Source organism: Miniopterus natalensis, chromosome 13, assembly GCF_054644295.1.
Source record: "Miniopterus natalensis isolate mMinNat1 chromosome 13, mMinNat1.hap1, whole genome shotgun sequence".
In the NCBI taxonomy this organism is placed as follows: Eukaryota; Metazoa; Chordata; class Mammalia; order Chiroptera; family Miniopteridae; genus Miniopterus; species Miniopterus natalensis.
The window spans coordinates 7,340,308-7,359,251 of NC_142093.1; the positions used below are offsets into that span (position 1 = coordinate 7,340,308).

General features: G+C 43.0%; 1 protein-coding gene across 2 annotated transcripts; it reads right to left on the reverse strand.

Annotated features, from left to right (window-relative positions):
* Positions 1–1,121: 1,121 nt before the first annotated feature.
* Positions 1,122–17,279, reverse strand: LAPTM4A (lysosomal protein transmembrane 4 alpha). Of its 2 annotated transcripts, none has more exons than XM_016224777.2 (7): positions 17,052–17,279; positions 8,392–8,512; positions 5,970–6,046; positions 5,745–5,867; positions 3,383–3,478; positions 2,787–2,885; positions 1,122–1,716 (listed from the first exon to the last, which is right to left on the reverse strand). In XM_016224777.2, exons 1-7 carry the CDS (start codon positions 17,160–17,162, stop codon positions 1,642–1,644), a joined length of 702 nt encoding a protein of 233 aa, XP_016080263.1. In that variant the 5' UTR covers positions 17,163–17,279; the 3' UTR covers positions 1,122–1,641. The 2 variants fall into 2 exon arrangements, with proteins under 2 accessions (XP_016080263.1, XP_016080264.1); XM_016224778.2 differs by lacking the exon at positions 17,052–17,279 and adding an exon at positions 13,477–13,860.
* Positions 17,280–18,944: the final 1,665 nt, after the last annotated feature.

The window sequence follows — 18,944 nt, forward strand, 5'->3', positions numbered from 1 at the left end:
AATTAAAAATGGGCCCTAGCCAGTTTGGCTCAGTGGTTAGAGCATCGGTCTGCCGACTGAAGGGTCCTGGGTTTGATTCCAGCCAAGGGCATGTACCTCAGCTGCAGGCTCAATCCCTGGCCCTGGTCAGGGCGCATGTGGGAGGCAACCAATCTATGTCCCTACGTCGCTGTAAGGAAAAAAAAAAAAAAAGCCGGGCGGTGTGGTGTCCTTACCTTTTGTGACAGCAGGGATGGACTTGACTATTATGCTAAGTGAAATCAGCCAGTCAGAGAAAGGTAAATACCATAGTATCTCACTTACATGTGGAATCTAAGGAGCAAAATAAATTGAACCAGAACGAGAGGCGTGGATACCTGGGACAGACAGCTGTCCGGAGGGGGAAGGGGGGACTGGAGGGAAGGTGAAAGAATTAGCCATAACATATATACATAACACAAGGGACCAGACAAGTGTGGAGACAGCCAGAGGGAAAGGGGCTGGGGTAGGTGGGAGTGGGCAAAAGGGGGGATGGGACTGAAAGAGGCTTTGCTGGGGACGCTGGACTTGTGCAGAGGAGGTTTTATTGAGTTGTACACTTGAAATCTGTATGGTTTTGCAAACCAATGTCACTCCAACAAATTCAATTAAAAATGTCAAATACACTTGTCTATATGCCAGATGAGCATAAGGTCACCACTGTGGCCTTCTCAGCAAGACACAAAGTGGAATCTTTTCAGGAGAAAATCATTGTTGTGGGGTCCATAAGCTGCTGTTCACTTCTGCTTTCTCTGCTTTCTCTTTGGTTCCCCTCTGGAGGGCAGATGATGCATTTTAACATGAACTGTTCTTGATGAACACATTACCTAACTAAATGATCTCAATAGAAAAGCATAGCTTGCCCCACTACGCACATAATTTTTCTATCAAACCATTTATGGCCTATGATTCAAGTAATACCTTCCCTGTAACTTTAAATTAATACTTCAGAGTCACGAGATTAAAGAAATGCTTTCTGATCAAAAGTCGAGCATTACAGTCTCAAAGTATAAAAAACCATGGCAGTCTAGAGTTTATTATAATGAAAGATGTTAGACTTTATCTACAAAAAAGGGTAATAGACTTCTTAAAAATGACAACAGTAAATTTTAAGAAATTTATTAAAGCATCTTATCACAAAATGGAAACATACAAATTAGACACATGCAACCGTCATCTCCCAGTCGTTAACATGTGATATATTGTTCCTGTTTACATAGCTCAAAACTTCAGATCTTATACCTAATTCACTCACCCTGAATACTGTATTCATTCCTCCTGAAAGTATCCAGGGCAGCAAATAACCAAAATGCAAAGGAAGTGCAAAGTTAAAAAAGACAATGTGTAGAGCACACCCTTCCCACCCCCTAAATAAGGCAAACAATGGCACTTTGCTCTTGCTGCTTAACCTAGATTGTCTTCAAAAACTACTAAAATATAAGACTTAACCAAAAAATCTTTTAATAGATGTCCAAAAAGCTTGTTAGTGTCTGAAAATAAATGCTTACACAAAAGAAAATGGAGTTTATATCAAATGAGTCTGAAGAGCCCTGTGTTGCAGCATTCTGTAAATAAACAAGACAAGAAGCTGGTATAGGGTTTATTGACAAAGGCAGAATGTCTTCAGGCCGGTATGTAAGGAGGTGGTGGCTCTTTTTCAGGCATCTTCACTGCCATTTCATAGGTTGGCAAAACATACTGAAGAGAGAGAAAAATTGCATCAGACTTAATTCTCCATTAAATCCTACTTGGAATAATTCTGCTTTCAGATGTTATATCCTAAAAAGGGACATACAAACCCAGAGAGAAAAGCTGAAGAAATTGTTAGCTAAGTAGTTCCTGAGAGGAGATGACTAGTCACCTGGGACTTTACATGCAGGTGAGACATCTGATCCAAGACTACTGGAGGGATGGAGAAATGGAGGGAAGGAGGGATGGAGGGAAGGAGGGATGGACGGAAGGGCAGAATTCTGCTTCTCAACTGACCCTGAGGGGCTATCAAAACACCTGGACAGGAAGCATGTGCCCTGCTCTTCCTGCCCCAACCACGTGACTGATAAAGTACCAACTACACCTCAGGTAGCTGCAGGTCCAGACGAAGGGCCCCAGTGGACCATGCTAAAGGAAGCCTCCAATAAGATGCTGGATCCTGAATTATTCATCATCATCCACAAAGGATCGGGTCCTTATTTCTTCTAGGGTAAAGGGCACATCTATGTAGGACAGCAGCATTCTAACCTATCTGACTCCACGTGTGACAGGCTGACCCTACACAGGTCAAATATATTCTACATGTTGAAAACCTGGAAAGAGCAGGGTAGCAACTAGAGGGCCCCGAGAGGTAAGCATCCCCTAAAAGACTCATGGAGCCCATCGATTCATCTCCCCACAGAAAATCAGCTTCTCCTTTGGACCATATGCATGTGTTTTTAAAGCAACACAACTGATGGTACCTTCATCCTCAAAAGTTCCAGAAGCCACAAGCCTGGCAGGAGTCACATTGATGTTTCCTGCCTAATCTCCCCTCACAATGCAAAACTCTTGGAAACCACTTATGAATGAAACCGAGCAGCCAAACTGAATGAGACTAGCTGCACAGGCTGTCTCCCGCCCATGTACCCAGGATCCCAGCTGGGAAATGCTCCACGTTGTGGATTTAGGCTCTTCACACCCTAAACCACGGTCATGGCACTGAAGAGGAAGTCAAGACCAGGTTCTTGAGATCAATAATGGTTAGCGAAATTCTAATAAATTGGAAGGTCACTCACCTGTGGAGGTGCTTCGAAGGCAGGGTACACAGCAATCTCTGGGGTGTTTCTGTTGTTGATGTATTTATAGCAGTTCCAAACGCAGTTGATCAGATAAGCCTAAGAATACAAACAAAACTTAGGGATGCAAGAGCTCAACAGACAACCTGCTCTAAAAGAAGGGGACTTGACAATGCTTTCCCCACAATTCTCTACGAAGAAACTGACATGCACCAGCCAGGTCCTATCTCTACTTGCTCTCACTTAAATGTCGCAAGTTTTATTATCATTTTACAGAAGAACCTGAGTTGGGGTAGCAGGTCTGATAATCACTGTCCTGCAGAAGAAATTCTGTTTCTGAACCTTCGTAATTTTAACAGGTTCTCCATCCAAATCATGAACCACGTCTAAAAACATAATGCTCCTTACTTACTAAGTATCCTGGCATTTCCAACCACTCTGCAAACAAGAGGGAGGACAAGTCCCTAAAAGCTCTACTCCTGTGTATAAATCAACACTGTCACTTACTGGGAACTGCAGGGAGCTAAGGCACAAGGAGGTGCAGATGGACAGTGTCGCAGTCTGAATGACACCCAAACACGGAGCCAGCAACTCACCTTGAAAATGATGAACGAGACAAAGAACATAAGGACGATGAACAGCAGGCAGCTGGAGTCCAACGCGAGGAGGTCGTCTTTATAGGGAAAATCCGGCTAGAAAAAGGGGGGGAAAGGCAGAGCAGAGAGGTGTCCAGGGCAGTGAAACTATTCTGTATGATACAATGATGAATACATCATTACGCATGTGTCCCAATCTACAGAATGTAAACCAAAAATGAACCCTAAACGTAAACTATGGCTTTTAGGTGATACTGACATCTTAGGCTCACAGCCGTAACAGATGAACCACTGTGGTTTGGGATGTGGACAGTGAGAGAAGTTTTGGGGGCAGAGTAGGGGATATGTGAGAACTCTGTACTTTCTGTTCAATTTTGCTGTGAACCTAAAACTGCTCCAAAAAATAAAGTTTATTAAACGCACACACACACTTGTAATTCAGCCATAACACTTGCACTCTGTGATAACCTAAAGAGCATGGTACAAATACATACAAAACGCACCAAAGTCAGAACTGATATTCTAATAAAAACTTATAAACAATTTAATTCAAAGTACTTTAAAGTCTCATCATTAATGCATGTTACTGATCAGTTGAAAGACATGTGTTTGCATACTCAGAATATCCCTAAGAGTCTAAACTGAGCTCACTTTCTTTCTTTTCACTATTTTTAACATCTTTCTGGCATTTGGAAAAACACTCTCCTACAGAGAACTCCCAATTTGTCCCTGGGCGACTGAGTTGCTAAGTCAAGAAGTGCTGATATTTATCTAAATTCTATGGGCCATTTAGTTCTACCTAGGGAAAAGAGTTTATCTAAAGCCAATCATCAGCCTCAATGCTCATTAGGAGGGGGCAAAGAGAAGGCATGCCCCTGGCCCTAGCCAGTGTGGCTCGGTTGACTGGGCGTCATCCCATGCACTGAAGGGTTGCCAGTTGGATCCCAGGTCAGGGCACATGCCCAGGTTTCTGGCTTGATTCCCAGTGGGGGTGTGTGCAGGAGGCAGCTGAATGATATTTCACTATTTCACTCTCACATCAATGTCAATGTCTCTCCCTCCCTCCCTCCTTCCTCTCTCTCTAAAAACCAATAATAAAAAAGGCATGCCCGATTATAAAGCCAGGCAAGATTATATGATTTACTGCAGACACACTATGTCCTACTGAGAAGAATCAGCTATATTTATTCAAATATTTAGCATTTGCTGTGTGCAAGGCAATGAACTAGGCTCAAGAAGAGGGGTATTACAGAACAGTTAAGGATTTACAAACTGGCCGACAGAGAGAGACCATCTGAATACAACAGAGATACCAATGAGGTCTGTAAAAGGGGTAGTAAAAGTTTCATTTTCACGGCTTCCTATGTAGCTCACTTAATTGCTTTAAACTTGTATGCTTTTAATGGAAATGCCAACACAAATAATCTCACATTTTCATAACAAAGCAGCACAGAGAAATCTCAAAGGTCCTTAAAGAAGAAAGATCCACACACCAACCACATACTAAGTGTCCTCTTGGGACAAAACTATTCTTTAAGCCTCATCTACATAAAAAGGACAAGCACACTGTGGGACCAGCACGTGGGGGAGGCTACGAGATTCAGTCAGGAGCCTTGCAATTTTTCAGCCTGCAAGAACACTATCAGGAAGAACTGGGTTTAGAGAGCTGCTGACCAGGCCACAGGCCCTGCGCCCGGCCCCTCCTCTCCAGCCCCCCACATGCTGCTACCCTCCCACTCCTCTGTGCGCCAGCCAACAGCGTCACCTTCTAGTCCCTGGCACAGACCAGGTCCCTTCCTGCTTCAAGGGGTCTCTGCCCTGGAACATTTTCTTGTACTTATCTTCATTGCTACTTGAGTTAAATCTCGCTTCCCAGCAGCAGCTGATACCTGTGTGATACTCACAGAGCAGCCTACAATTTCCCGTCACAGTTCTTATCACAATTTTAATTCAGTAACTGCCAATTTTCTGATTCCTTCACTAGAAAGTTAGTTCTCCTGATATATCCCTAGGGTCTAGCAGCACGCCTTGCACATAAGAAGCAACCAGCAAATGTTTTTTATGAATGAACATATACTTTTAGTTTACTCAAAACAAAATTTGAACTATTTAAATTCTATAAGAACCACTTTTAGAGACTTCTAATACTGGATTATCCAAATGGTATGGTAAGAACATACTCTATTTTCATCTTACAGGTTTCAACATGGTAGTTAAGAGTAGTGTTACTATTTTTAAACACTTTAAAAAAAAATAAATACGGTCGGTTAAAATAAAAATAGTATCTAAAAAGCTGACTCAGAATTTCAATTTAAATATTTTACTTAAAATGGAAAAAAGTTTGATTAGCATAGACACTTACTAATTGATCCAGATATTCTTTGATTCTCGGCAAGTAAGTGAGAGAACTGATAGCAACCAGGCAACTGAGGACGAAGTCAAAGAGCCGGTAACAGAAGAATGGAATAAGCCAGCCCACTTGATACTGAAGAAAAAAGGAACAACCGCAAAAGCACATCGCATAAATGAAATCACTCAGTACGTTCAGTAAGGTCAAACTCCAAAAGTTGAAAAATAGGATACTTACAGAAATTGCTCCATACACCAGCATGGAACTGATTATAAACATAAGAACAGAGACGGCAAAAAGAACACAGGCATTATCTAAGAAAACAAAAACCAAAATCGAATTAAGCTACTACACAAAAAGGACAGAATTCTTCATGACAAAGTAACCCTTTAGAGCAGCTTCCAAACGTCAAAGTATTTTCAAGATTGGCTGTGAAAAAAATCTATGTCCAAGAGGGTAAAAAAAAATCTGCCTCAGCATTAAGTAATGAAGCTTAAGCAATTCGTACCTTTGTTTCTTGTTTGTTAAACTGCTACAACTCACTGACACTAAGGACAGCACATGGGCCAGGTACCCTGCCAGGAGACAAATCTCTGCCCAGAGTCTAAAATATGCAAGCAGATAATTATAATCCGGTGTGGCAAGCGCTACAACAAAAGCAGAAACAATTAGCGTTGCCTGGACAATCAGGAAAAAAATATAAAAGAAATAACACAAGTTGGGTCTTGTGAGATGAGCAGAGTTCATCTGAAGGGAAAGGCTGACATTTGCTTAAAAGACGTGTATTAAACACAGAGTGCTATAGATGCCCCCTCTTGCCTTAGACAAAATACATAATCTGAAATTCAAGGTTGTCCATTAATCCCTTCTTCCCATCCCAACACCCAAACTCACTGGTCCACATTCCTTCACCTTGGCTTCTCCACTATATACAGGTCTGTTTTCTTCTTTGTTTCTCAAATCTTTCTCAGAGATTGTTCCTTTTCTCTACATTAATCCATGTTCACTAATTTTCTCACAAAACACCCAAGTAATTTCAAAAAATACTAAAACCACACTTGACTTGTTAAGTTTCTTACCACAAATCTTACAATATAGGAACCTCAGGTTTACTCACCAACATCAGGAACCTCTTTTAGGGGACCCATTCCCAAGGTCAGGATAAATAAGGGTAAATTCATACTTGAAAAACAGCTTGCATATGTTGCAAAAGTATTTCAGATATACTGAGTATAGATCCTATTTAACTGATTAAAAACTAATCACAAACCTCATTATTTAAAACTGATCATTAGGGCTGACAATCAGAAACCAAATTGCCATTATAATATTGGCTCTGGAAAAGTCTAATTTCAGCTTCCAACGAAACACAGACTGCCACGTGACCAAGAACTGTGTATTTTTATATTCTCTCAACAACAAGGGCTCTTGTAGAATTAAAAAAAAATAAAAATTTGACAATAAACACATCTGCTTCTCTCGACAGCGGTTACAATACTCATGCTTTATGCAATAAATTTGTGACCACCCCTGTAGCTCTGTCCAAGGCTGGAAGCCTGTTGTACAGACATACAGGACTCCCAATAACTGTACATCTTTTTCTACACCTTGATTTTAAGAGAAACACACATGACCAGGAAACAGGCTGACATGAGGTTCAGTAATATTTTTTACAGCCTAGCTCAAGTTTTATTTATTGTTCTATCATGGTTTTTAAATAAAACTAGACAACTCAAAAAAACAACAAAACCAAAAAAAATGCCAGAAGGGATGTTTCTAATATGTTCTTGGTAGTTCTTCTATCACATTTGACAACAAAATTAAAGGATTATCCTATATCTCTGAAAAGACAACAAGGAGGCTCATTAAAAAAAAAAACACTTCAGAAAACAGTGTGAACAATTGTTAGTGTTTTCATACAACATATGACAGATGCCCACAAAACACTACCTAGAAACAGAAATTAGCCCTGTGGACAATGAATCATTTGAATTAACAATAATATTTTTTAAAAAACAATTCATAAATGGATCAGAGGAGGTCATAAATGTAACGAAGCACAGAACTTTATAATAAAAGCTAGTAATTCTAAAAACAATCAAGATCCTGTAATAATATAAATATAACAACATATACAAGTAAGCTGGGAACATTCTTCTGAAATAAATTTAAAAAAAAAAAAAATTCAACATACAGAAATTATTCTCACTGAAAAGCCTGAGGCATAATTTTCTGCTCAAATATTAAATTTCTAACATAACTTATAATAATATAAAATTCTGACTACCATTTTTCTGCACCTGAACTGTAAAGGAAGATAAATGATGAAAAAGCAAACCTTCCATTCTCTACTACACTTGTCAGCTGACCTTCAAAGGCTCAGTCTTCTTGTAATTCTTTCTCTCTGATCACCACAGCACCAAACAGGAGTCAAAGTATACAACATCAGTTTCTCAAAAATCTTCTAGTAGTCCACTACACATTTTCTGCCTAGAAATGCTCAATTATGATCCTCAGTGAGTATCTTTGAAAAACTCACAAAACACTTTTGTGCCTCAGCAAGTAGAATAACTTGAACATAATTTAACTAATCATCTTCTAAATAACAAGTATCTGTGTGTATGTAATTAGCAGGAGATATTTTCAACTAAAAACATACCTGCCATTCTCTCAGATGAATAGTAATTGCCAATGACTTCATACTGAATGTTGACAGACGGCATTGAGTTTGGATGAGTTACCTCCACAGTCAGCAAAATTGCCATCAACAGGTTTACCACCTATGAAAGACATTTTATCAATTATATTATTAATCAGGAAGCAGTCTTCAGCACAATCTTTAGATGTCTTCCCAAATTCAAAATTGTTTTTAGTTGAAGATAAAAAATCGGAGACTACCTGTGAGATAAAATAATATGCAACACTATTCTAAGAATAGTTTTAAAATAAGTATTTCAGAAAGTATAATACTTGTTTCTGAGAAAAGACGACTGACTGGTTTGATCCAATACAACAGAATAAATGACATGTGAGGGATCACTACAAATTGCTCATTTCCGAGTGATGCCTTTATGTACTGGGTTTTGAAGAAGCTAGTTCATGCAATATCTTACCCCACAGGTAAGTATAAAAGCCATTGGATAAACATACAATGGTCCATCAGGTAAACCTGAAACCCCTCCTCAGTATCTCCTATCCAGTGACAGAGAACTTTTGCTCTAGCTTTAAAGACTTTCTAAGATTTTGACTATGCCATTTAACTTTCACCTACTAGTCTATTCTACCCTTTGAGACAATCTGACCCCCTGCAGAATAAGTGCTCCTCTAACACCTAAGGTCAGCTGACAGGTGCCTCCAAATATGTCCTTTCCAGAAGAAACACTCAGGTACTTAAACTGCTTCTCTCACTAGCATATTGCCCGGCTACCTCACTAATTCCGCTTTGCTCTCCTCTATACACATGCCCCAGTTTGTTGGGCGTACTATTAAAATGAGCTAAGGCCCTGGGCGGTGTGGCTCGGTTGGTTGGGCGTCATCCTAGCACCAACAGGTTGCCAGTTCCATTCCTGGTCAGGGCACATGCCTGGGTTGCAGGCTCGATCCCTGGTAGGGGGTGTGCAGGGGGCAGCAGTCGATCAATGTTTTGCTCTGACACTGCTGTTTCTCTCTCCCTCTCTCCCTTCCTCTAAAAAAAAAAAAAAAATTTAAAATGAGCTAAGATGGGCTGGAGAGAACACGGGGGGTCTCAGTTCCCACATCCTAGCTAACAAATTTCACTTAATGCAGCCTGAAATCTCACTGGTCTCCTAAATTTTTCTTTTTCACACTTGACCCCACTTAACTACCACCTGGACCTGTTTAGCTGCATTCAGAGGCCCAAGCATAAGCCCTCATATATCTGCAACAGAATTTCATCTTATCCACTCTGGCCTGTCAAGATTTTTTTCAATCTAGATTTTTGACACCCTACAGATTTCCTATCTATAATAAGCATGTAATCAGTATTTCCATCTAAGTTACTAGCAAGAGGAGAGGGCGAGGAAAAGCTGCCAGAGGCTACCCTCTTCCCGATAATAAAAAACCTATGAATAAAATCCTTTACCTGATCCAGAGAAAACTCTAGACACAATTATCTGATAAGTTTTCCTAGGAGGTTGGGGGGGGGGGTAAAACTCCATTTAAAAAGGAAATATTTGTGCCTCTAGTTTTGGGTCCCTGCAGTATCCCAGGAGGCACCACTTCCTTCAAGTGCTCAAAAGGGTACTACTGTTAACGACTGCATAGAGAAACCTCACCTAGAATTGGAGTTAGGCTTCCATATCTCAGGCTCACAGAACCTGTCATTTTGAAAATCCGAACATTTGATAGTTGGAATGTTTGAGCCTTAAACCAACTACTACGTTGCTCTTTCCTGTCCACCTGAATGATAAATAAGTTTTACCGTGGCCTACATTTTCCTGGAGGTGTTTATCAGTCCACGGCATTACACAATCTCTAAGAAAAGAAGCCCAAGTTTTTATCTTCAAATAAGGTAGGCTAGGTGATCTAAACAATGTTTCAAAATCAAATACACAAGCGACTAATATTTCTGAAGATATACTATGTATAAAATATACTGAAATATTACTTCACTTAAGTGGATTAAATATTACTAAAGTCCATTTGCAGACGGGAAAACTAAGTTTCAAAAAAGCAAAATTTTCTGTAAGTTCACTGAGCTGGTAACAGATGCAGCTAGGACACGATCTCTTTAAGACAGTCTGTGTCTCAGCACCACATGATTACTTACCACCTTTCCTAAGCAACTCCTGTTTTGAGGTCTTTCCAAAAGAAACTATTATCTAAGGCTAGAAAACATTTATACTTCACTCTCCAAATAAATGTTCAATAACATGCCTTTTCCTTGCACTGCTCGAAGGCAAGGTACTTTTTCAACTCCTGAAAGGCCTTACCAGGGAAAATCATATTTGCAAGATGGCTCCCAACTAAAGGCTGATTTTTTGACAGTTCATTTTCATTGCAATGGGTGTGCCCAGTGAATATGGTGCAAAAGTATGAGTTAATATGATTATGTGGGCTAATTATTGAGCAATCAGAAATGTCTACTGAAGTTATAGATTCTGTTCAAGGAAATAAACTTGGAATCAATTTAGCAAAACTCTTTGCTAAAAACAATATAGTCATAGTTAAACAGCTCTGCACAGAAAACCACTCTCATGTCAAGAAAAACATGCAAACTCAATTACTAATTAAGGACATGACACACCCAAAGTATTTAGAAGTTTAATTTTGCCTTTTTTAATATTTTTATCACATACAGGATTTATAAAAATGTCTTCCTTCTCTTCCACTTATAAAGTCGGAATCGTCCACTATTAACTTCTAGTATTAATGATGCCTCAAATTTCATTTCCGTGAGTCACCCCCGCCACTGAATAACAAAAAGAATCATAAGTCTAATCCAACGGAGCGAGAAATGGTAAAACAAGTGTCAGTGCTACTTCATTAAAAGCTCACAATTTTCAAATCTTCACCGAGCTCATTAGACTCCATTAAATCACCATATTTCATTAGAACCCCAACTTACATTTTAAAATACTGATCTGGAAAACCCATCCTGTGACCTTAAAAGATTCACCACTGCAAACCCATCCTATGTTCAAATACAGACCCTGCCCAACTGGAGTGGCTCAGCAGGACCTAGGATCTGGGAGATCGAGGTTCAATTCCTGGTCAGGGTACAGGGCTTGATCCCTGGTCGGGGGCGTGCAGGAGGCAGTGAATCAATGACTCATCATTGATGTTTCTCTCTCTCTCCCTTCCTCTCTCTGAAATCAATAAAGATATATTAAAATCTATATCTATAGACCCTGTACTATTCACTTCCAATTTCAGTTGATAGTTCTAAGTTCCATGTAGCATTTTTCAAAAAATACATAAAATTAATTTTAGTCTTGCGATATAAAATTTCTCTGAAAATAGCAAATATGTACAATTTCAGAATTCTGTTCCCAATTCATTTTTCCCTTTATTGTACTTAACAAAGAAAATCAACAAAAATGTAATTAAAGTAATTCCTTTCTAAACCTGGTATTATGGAGAGGTCTAGAATGCAGCAACTATGCAAATATGTTAATGTCGTGGGCAATGGAAGCAAGGCTCAATGTGCAAGTGGTACTATAAATTTAGTGGGTGAAGCAATATGGTTTGCATTATTTTTGAAAGCCTTCTGCACACCTTATATATGCAAACAAACAATAACAAAAGCCAGATTATTAGATTTCATTTGTGACAAAGAAACAGTATTAGGTCCACAGAAGCAGCAGGCCTTGGGAGAGTAATTCCTCTTTGCTTTTTCATTTCATTGCCACACCCAGCCCAGAAGATCCTTCTATGGACTGTTTTTATTATTATTCTTTACTTTTCCCACAGCATATTTTGCCACAATCCAGTATCTGTAAAGACTATAATTAAAACAATGTATTTTCTTCAGGGCATCCCAATAAGCAACTCATAGGCAAAGAAGGGGGGATCCACAGAGCGCCAAATATAGGTCTACAACTCCCCAAGTCAGCAAAGAATGGTCATCAGATAAAGATTAAAATTAACTATTTTTAAATTTTTAACTAGTGGAGGGATTAAGCAAAAACTAACGAACCAACCAACAAACCTCACAGACTGACAACAGGATGGTGATTACCAGAGGGAAAGGGGAGTCGAGGGAGGTAAGAGAAGGTAAAGTGGGAATGGTGATGGAAGACTTGACTTGGGGCGGTGAACACAATACAATATACAGGTGATGTGTTATAGAACTGTACACCAGAAACCTGTATAATTTATTAACCAATGTCACCCCAATAAATTCAATAAAAAATAACAGGAAAAAATACGAAAAATGTTATATATATAAAATTTAAGTCATAATAAATGTATAGTATATGTATATGTTTTTGTTGTTTCTTACCTTATGTACAGTTACAAATGAGTCCTGTTTTTTGTAGGAAACAATTCATTTAACAAACGTCTACTAAGTACTCCAAATTAGTAAGTCAGTGATCATACACATTTTATAGAGTAAAACATACCGCCTTCCTCCTTCAGGAAGGACATCTTTTGTGGTGAGAAAGGTTTTTAAAAAGATGATTATAGCCCGGCCGGGTGTGGCTCAGCGGGTTGAGCGTCGACCTAGGATCCAGGCAATCAGGGGTTTGATTCCCGATCGGGGGTTTGATTCCCGGTCAGGGCACATGCCCGGGTTGCGGGCTCGATCCCCAGTTGGGGCACCGCAGGAGGCAGCCAGTCAATGACTCTCTCATCATTGATGTTTCTCCCTCTCCCTCTCCTTTCCTCTCTCTGAAATCAATAGAGATATATTTTTAAAAAATGATTATACTAATGAGTAATAAGTAGTATTTAAAAGTACACTTAAGAGATATGCAGAAAAGGTACACAGTGAGAAAGCAGATCCCTCTGGCTGGAAAGCAAGGGAAGTTTCCACCAAGAACATTTGAGGAAACCCTTAAAAAATTAACCAAAATTGGCAAAATGTTAATGGTTGAAGCTGGGTGATGAGTAAACGGGGGATTTTTATACTATTTCACTATTTTTGAATATTTGAAATTTTCCTTCACAAAGTGTTTTTTAAGAGTTGGGGGAAGAACATCATTTCAGGGAAAAGAAATAGCACAGAACAATGTGTTTGAGGAAAGGTGCTAACTTTGAAATACAAATGTGCTATACTCACGTAAAGGAGTCAGGAGTGAGGGCCGGAAAGGAATACAGCTTGAAGAAACCTTTCTTCACTTCTCTCCCAGCCACGTGACTTTAGATCAGTTATGTTTGAGACACTCATGAAAATTAGCCATACATTAAAAAGATAACAGGGTTCACCCTTTCCCAGAGAAAGGTGGATAATTTCAAAGTAAATTCTGTTGTCAAATGAAAAAATACTAGCCATACATTAAATCTTTCTAAGACCTAAAACTATTCCAAATACTCAAAATGCACTCTTATAGTACACCATTAACAATGAAGGAGGACACCTCCTGCAGAATTTTAAGCCCATTTTCAATCAATCAATAAACATTACATGGTAAATACACCACATAGGAAACTATTGTTTAAAATAATCTGTCTTCAAAATTCTTTAATAAATGATTATAGAAAACAACTGTAGAAATGCCACAATTTATTTATTTTTTTAAAATATATCTTTATTGATTTCAGAGAGAGGAAAGGAGAGGGAGAGAGAGAGCTAGAAACATCAATGATGAGAGAGTCATTGATCGGCTGCAGCCCGCAACCCGGGCATGTGCCCTGACCGGGAATCGAACCCTGACTGCCTGGATCCTAGGTCGACGCTTAACCGCTGAGCCACGCCCGGCTGGGCAGAAATGCCACAATTTAAATGAGCTCATTCTGAAATTTCATATATTACTTAACCAACTGTTAAGTCAGACATGCTTCATTCAAATCTAAAATGCCAAAGGCTAACACTTCAAGCCTGATGCCTATAACTGGCTCTGCTTCTCTATATCCTACTGCACTATTTAGTACCATACAATTAATACTTTAGTATATAGTGTTACAGTCACCTTAACTCTAGACCAGCAGGTACACTTGCTAGAAAGCAATGACACTGTATCAGATACAAAGTCACTGATAGGGCTCTGGGCCCAGAAGGGAGGGCTGCATCTCTAGGTTCCAAACAGTACAGAGGCAACCTAACGAGAATCACAAGTACTCTCCCAGCTGGAACAGAGGCGCGTATCATGACAAGATAGCTAGAGAGGGAAGTGACTTTCCACCTCACTCGCTCCCATATTTTTTCTCCGTCCTTAGTAAAGGAGCGTCTGGCAAAAAAATGCAGTTAGGACAAATCCTTTGTTTAGAGATACTGTATTACACTTTTCTCTAATCACTCTTGTTTTCTAAATGTTATATGCCTGTAACCAACAAAACCAATGGCCTTGTCCAGTCCTTAATCTGGTTAGAATCTGATCACGTTTCCCTCCTCCCTTGTTAATATATCCTAACTTCCACGTTTGTATATGTGCTCCAAAGTTCTTTGTAATACCATGAAAATCTTGAGGGCAGATGCCATGTTCAAGCCAAGAAACATTTGAGAGCCCTCTATGTGGCCTGTAATAAGAATACAAAAGATCAACGGCAATGGTCCCAGTGATTTATTCTTTTTGTATGCCCATCGCAGACTTTTCTACTGTAGTCAAATCTCTTAAGATTAACTGATTTAAGCCGTTTATAACGTTCTATTAACCAGGAAAGTCCAAGCAAAGTAAGAACAGCTATGGCTGAAGCATGGGAAAAGGGAGATACGTGAAATGTTTCCACATCAAGTGCTTCCAGGGGGGAAGAGATTTAAACTCCTGGCTCCCTATTTTGGAAGAATGCATTCTGAGTTTTGCTGTTTATAATTCGCACTTTTTCCTGGTTGCGGGTTCAATCCCCAGTCAGGGCACATATAAGAATCAACCAATGAAAGCATAAATAAGTGCAACAAACAGATGCTTCTTTCTCTCCTCTCATTCTCTTTCTCCCCCCACCCCTCTTGCTTATGCTCTTAAAAAAAAAAATCAGCCCGGCGGGGTGTTGCTCAGCGGTTGAGCATCGACCTAGGATCCAGGTGATAGGGGTTCGATTCCCGGTCAGGGCACATGCCCAGGTCGTGGGCTCAATCAATGACTCTCTCATCATTGATGTTTCTGTCTCTCTCCCTCTCCTTTCCTCTCTCTGAAATCAATAAAGATATATTTTTTTTTAAAAATTAATAATTAAATGAATTTTTAAAAATCTGCTCTGGAAAGAAAAACAGCCAATTACATTCAGATGGCTGAAATTGGGATGGTGGTTATTTCTTCTGGAGAAGTTGGAAATCCTTTGTTCTCGTAACGGAGGCAAGTCAGCGAGAAGAAAAAGAGGGAGTTTGCAGGCCAGGGCCCCAGGCTGCTGGACACTCCCCCGCCGGAGCCGAGGGAAAAGCCGCCCTGGGGGGACGGAGGGGGGGGCGCAGGAAGGGGCCTGGGGACGCGAGGGGTCTGAACGACTCCTTTAGGGGAACAAAGGCAGAGCTCGGGGCAAACAGTGTGATGTCACTATCCCAGTAGTATATTCAGAGGTTTCTTAACATAAAAGTACAGGAAATGATACTCAGAAACAAACAAATAACCCAGCACACTCAAGCTTTGTTGTTGTTCCTAATGATCCCCAATGAAGCAAGGCTGTAAAAAAACAGGGCGCTGGGGATCAGACCGGGGGCGGGGGGCGCGCCAAACGCTACCTGCCTAAGTGAAGGTGCCTCTCGTCGGGCGTGTCCCCCAACAGCCCGGCTCCGGGCACTGGGCGGGGAAGTAACGAGACGGCGAGAGGCCGAAGCGCCGTCTGCGACAAAGCGCTCCCCGTTTTAAACCTAAGTCGTCAGGAACGAGGCCACAGCTCCCCGCACTATGAACACAGGAAATCACCAAGTCTTCAGGGAAAGCGGCCAAGTCTACAACGAAAGTTTCTCGAGGCCTCTGTCAAGTAACCACAACCTAAAACCACCTCAGCAAAACCCCATTATGTGGAATCGCAGGCAAGTCGGCTCCCAAGCGCGCACGGGCCGGAGGCGCGTAAATCACGGGGGGTCGCTAGCGAGCGCCGTCGGGAGCCACGCGGCCACCGGCCTCGCCGGGCCTTAGTCCAGGGACAGGCTCTCGGATTTAAATTAAAAAAATGTCTCTTCCAAGCGCGGAACGCGGTCTGGCCCGCACGGCGCCCGCCGCGCGCAGGGTGGCGCAGCTGCGGGGCGGGTGGAGCGCGGAGCCCGGCCCGGCCCCGCCTCCGAGCGAGGCCCTCCCGCGAGGGCACCTCCGGGCCGCGGCGGCCGGGGCCGGGGCGGCGTCGCCAGCGGGAGTCCCGTCCCCCCCCCCCCCCGCCCTGGCGGGACCTGCCCGGCGCCCGGGCTGCGCGGACGCGGGCGGCTCCCGAGCGTCCCGTCCGGGAGAAAACGCCGGGAGGGGGAGGGGCCGAGACCCGGGATTTCCCGAGCTTCCCACCGACACGCAGCGCCTCCTCCCCTCCCCTCCCCCGCCGCGCTCCACCGGGAACCACCCCCCAGCCCCACCCACCCCGCTCCAACTCGGGCAGTCTCCTCCCCGAAGTCGGGGCGCCCTAAAAAGCAGCTCCCCTCGGCCCCGCCACCCCACCCAACACCCCGTTTCGGGTCCCTCCCCTCCCGGCGAGCGCTCGCCTACCCTCAGCCGGGCCCCCCGCTCATGCGCACTCCCCCCGGGCCCCAGCCTCCCGCCCGCCGCTCCTCACCATGTACCAGGTCCCCAGGATGATCGTCCCGGTGCGGACATGGCAACAGCCGCAGCACCGGGTGCTGTAGAAGAGGTCGCTGCGGCTCCGCTTGAAAGTCATGGACACCATTGGGAACCCCGCGGGCCTCGTTCTCGGTCGGGCCCTGACAAAAGCTTTCCGCCCAACGGAAGAACGCAGCTGGCTCTGTCACTGCGTCCAAACCCGAACGACGCGTCTCCCAGCCCGCCCCCGTCCGGGCCCCAGCCAGCCTCTCCGCACCTGCGCACTGAGCGCCGAGCGCGGCTCCCCCGCGACCTCGGGCTACCCCTCTCCCCCACCTTCCCCCTCACACAGACCAATGGAGGAGCGGAAAGCTGGGCAGGCTCGGCCCCTGATTGGGACAACTTGGAGATTGACAAGACGTCTCGCCCAATCAGTCGTCACGCCGCAACTCGCCTCGGCTCTTAGGGGAGGGGAGGGGCTGGCTCAGAGGCCTGCGGCTAGTGGGGTTGGGTGTAGCCCGGTAGGTCACCATCTCCGAGACGAGAGCGTCAGGAAAAGAGGCTTTTACTAGGAAAGGGGACAGAGGGGATGGGTAGCTGGCGGAAAGGGCCCAAGGACATTTCTGAGTGACGTCATTGCCACGTACTGACTCCGAGGCGTAAGGGGAGGGCAGCGGCTCACGTGACCTCTGCCCGCAGCTCATTATTGGGCTGGCCGGGGCGGGGCCTGCGGTGGGCGGGGCCAGCCCCGGTCCTTGGGCTCCCCCTTTGCTGCGGCGGGAATTGATTTCCTGAGGCGCGGGGGGGGGAACGACGGTATTTGGTTCCCCGTGTCCCTGGCCCGACCCCTGCCAAAGGCAGCTAAGGGCAAGAGGGCGGAGGAGAATACAAGGAAGATGAAGAGGGAGCAGTAAGGTGCTGGGTGTTACAGACCACCAGCGTGATTGTTTTTCTTGCCTACTAAAATGTAAATTTTGGGAAAGCAGAGACTTTGTTTCCTTCCGCAGGAGTGAAAAAATGGTCCCGGGACAGTTCTCGTTTGGCTGAGACTTGAGCCCACCTGGGAGGCCACCACTAGGCCAAGCAGGAGCACGTCACTCTTAATGGCTTTGGACAGTTCTCCGCTTACCAGGGAGTAGCTGTAATAATCCCCCCTAAGAAAAATCACATGGCCTTACTGTGTTTAACGTAAGAAATCATTCAAACCTGTGAAGAATTTTTGTGAGTTCATTTAAGACAAACGGTTGACAACTGCAGGGAAACCAAAACCTCTAGGGGGTTGAGATGATGCTCCAGAGAGGGGCGGTTTTGCTCCCCTTTTTACAGATTTCAATCAAAGGGGGAGACGTGAGTTACTTGAAATCCGTTGATGATAGATTAGGGAGGTGGGAGAAAGTAAAGCGGGGAAACCTCTGGGATTGGTTAAAAAGTAAAATGATAGACACTTCTTTTAGGTATAGGTGGGTGCGGGATAGTTAACCGTCAACAGTTAACAAGATATCAATAACAATGAGGACTCCTGGTCTCTGCCCGGGCGCAGTGAGGGCCGGAAAAAGGGGAAATTACTTTGTTTTGCAAAGGCTTGTGTTAGGTATGTTATCGCCGCTGCAAAAGACAACCACTGGCTTAGTTAAGGTGAAAATTAACCTTTGTTAGGGAAAAATACTGCCTTAGCATTGGCTACCAACCGTACACTGCTTATGTTTAAAAAGCTTTCATTTCAGACCATCCTTTGTGGTTATTTTAGGTCTCTTAGTTTGCAAGGCTGCCACACAGGCCTGCCTGAGCGTTTCAGATTTAGTATGTGGCCCCTTTTCTTCCATACATGGATCGCTTTGTTTCTTTTGAATCATTTCTTCCTTACAACAACGGTATAAGGCAGCTACTTTTATAGTATTTAACTCCACAG

Bases quoted from the DNA above. Each gene is read 5' to 3' on its own strand.
- LAPTM4A (XM_016224777.2), bottom strand. From the start codon at position 17,162: ATGGTGTCCATGACTTTCAAGCGGAGCCGCAGCGACCTCTTCTACAGC. The intron at 6,047-8,391 runs GTATGTTTTTAG...TTGTTTTCTTAG, and splicing joins TTCATCTGAGAGAATGGCAG to ATAATGCCTGTGTTCTTTTT. The intron at 5,868-5,969 runs GTAAGTATCCTA...TTTTTTCTTCAG, and splicing joins TGGTGTATGGAGCAATTTCT to TATCAAGTGGGCTGGCTTAT.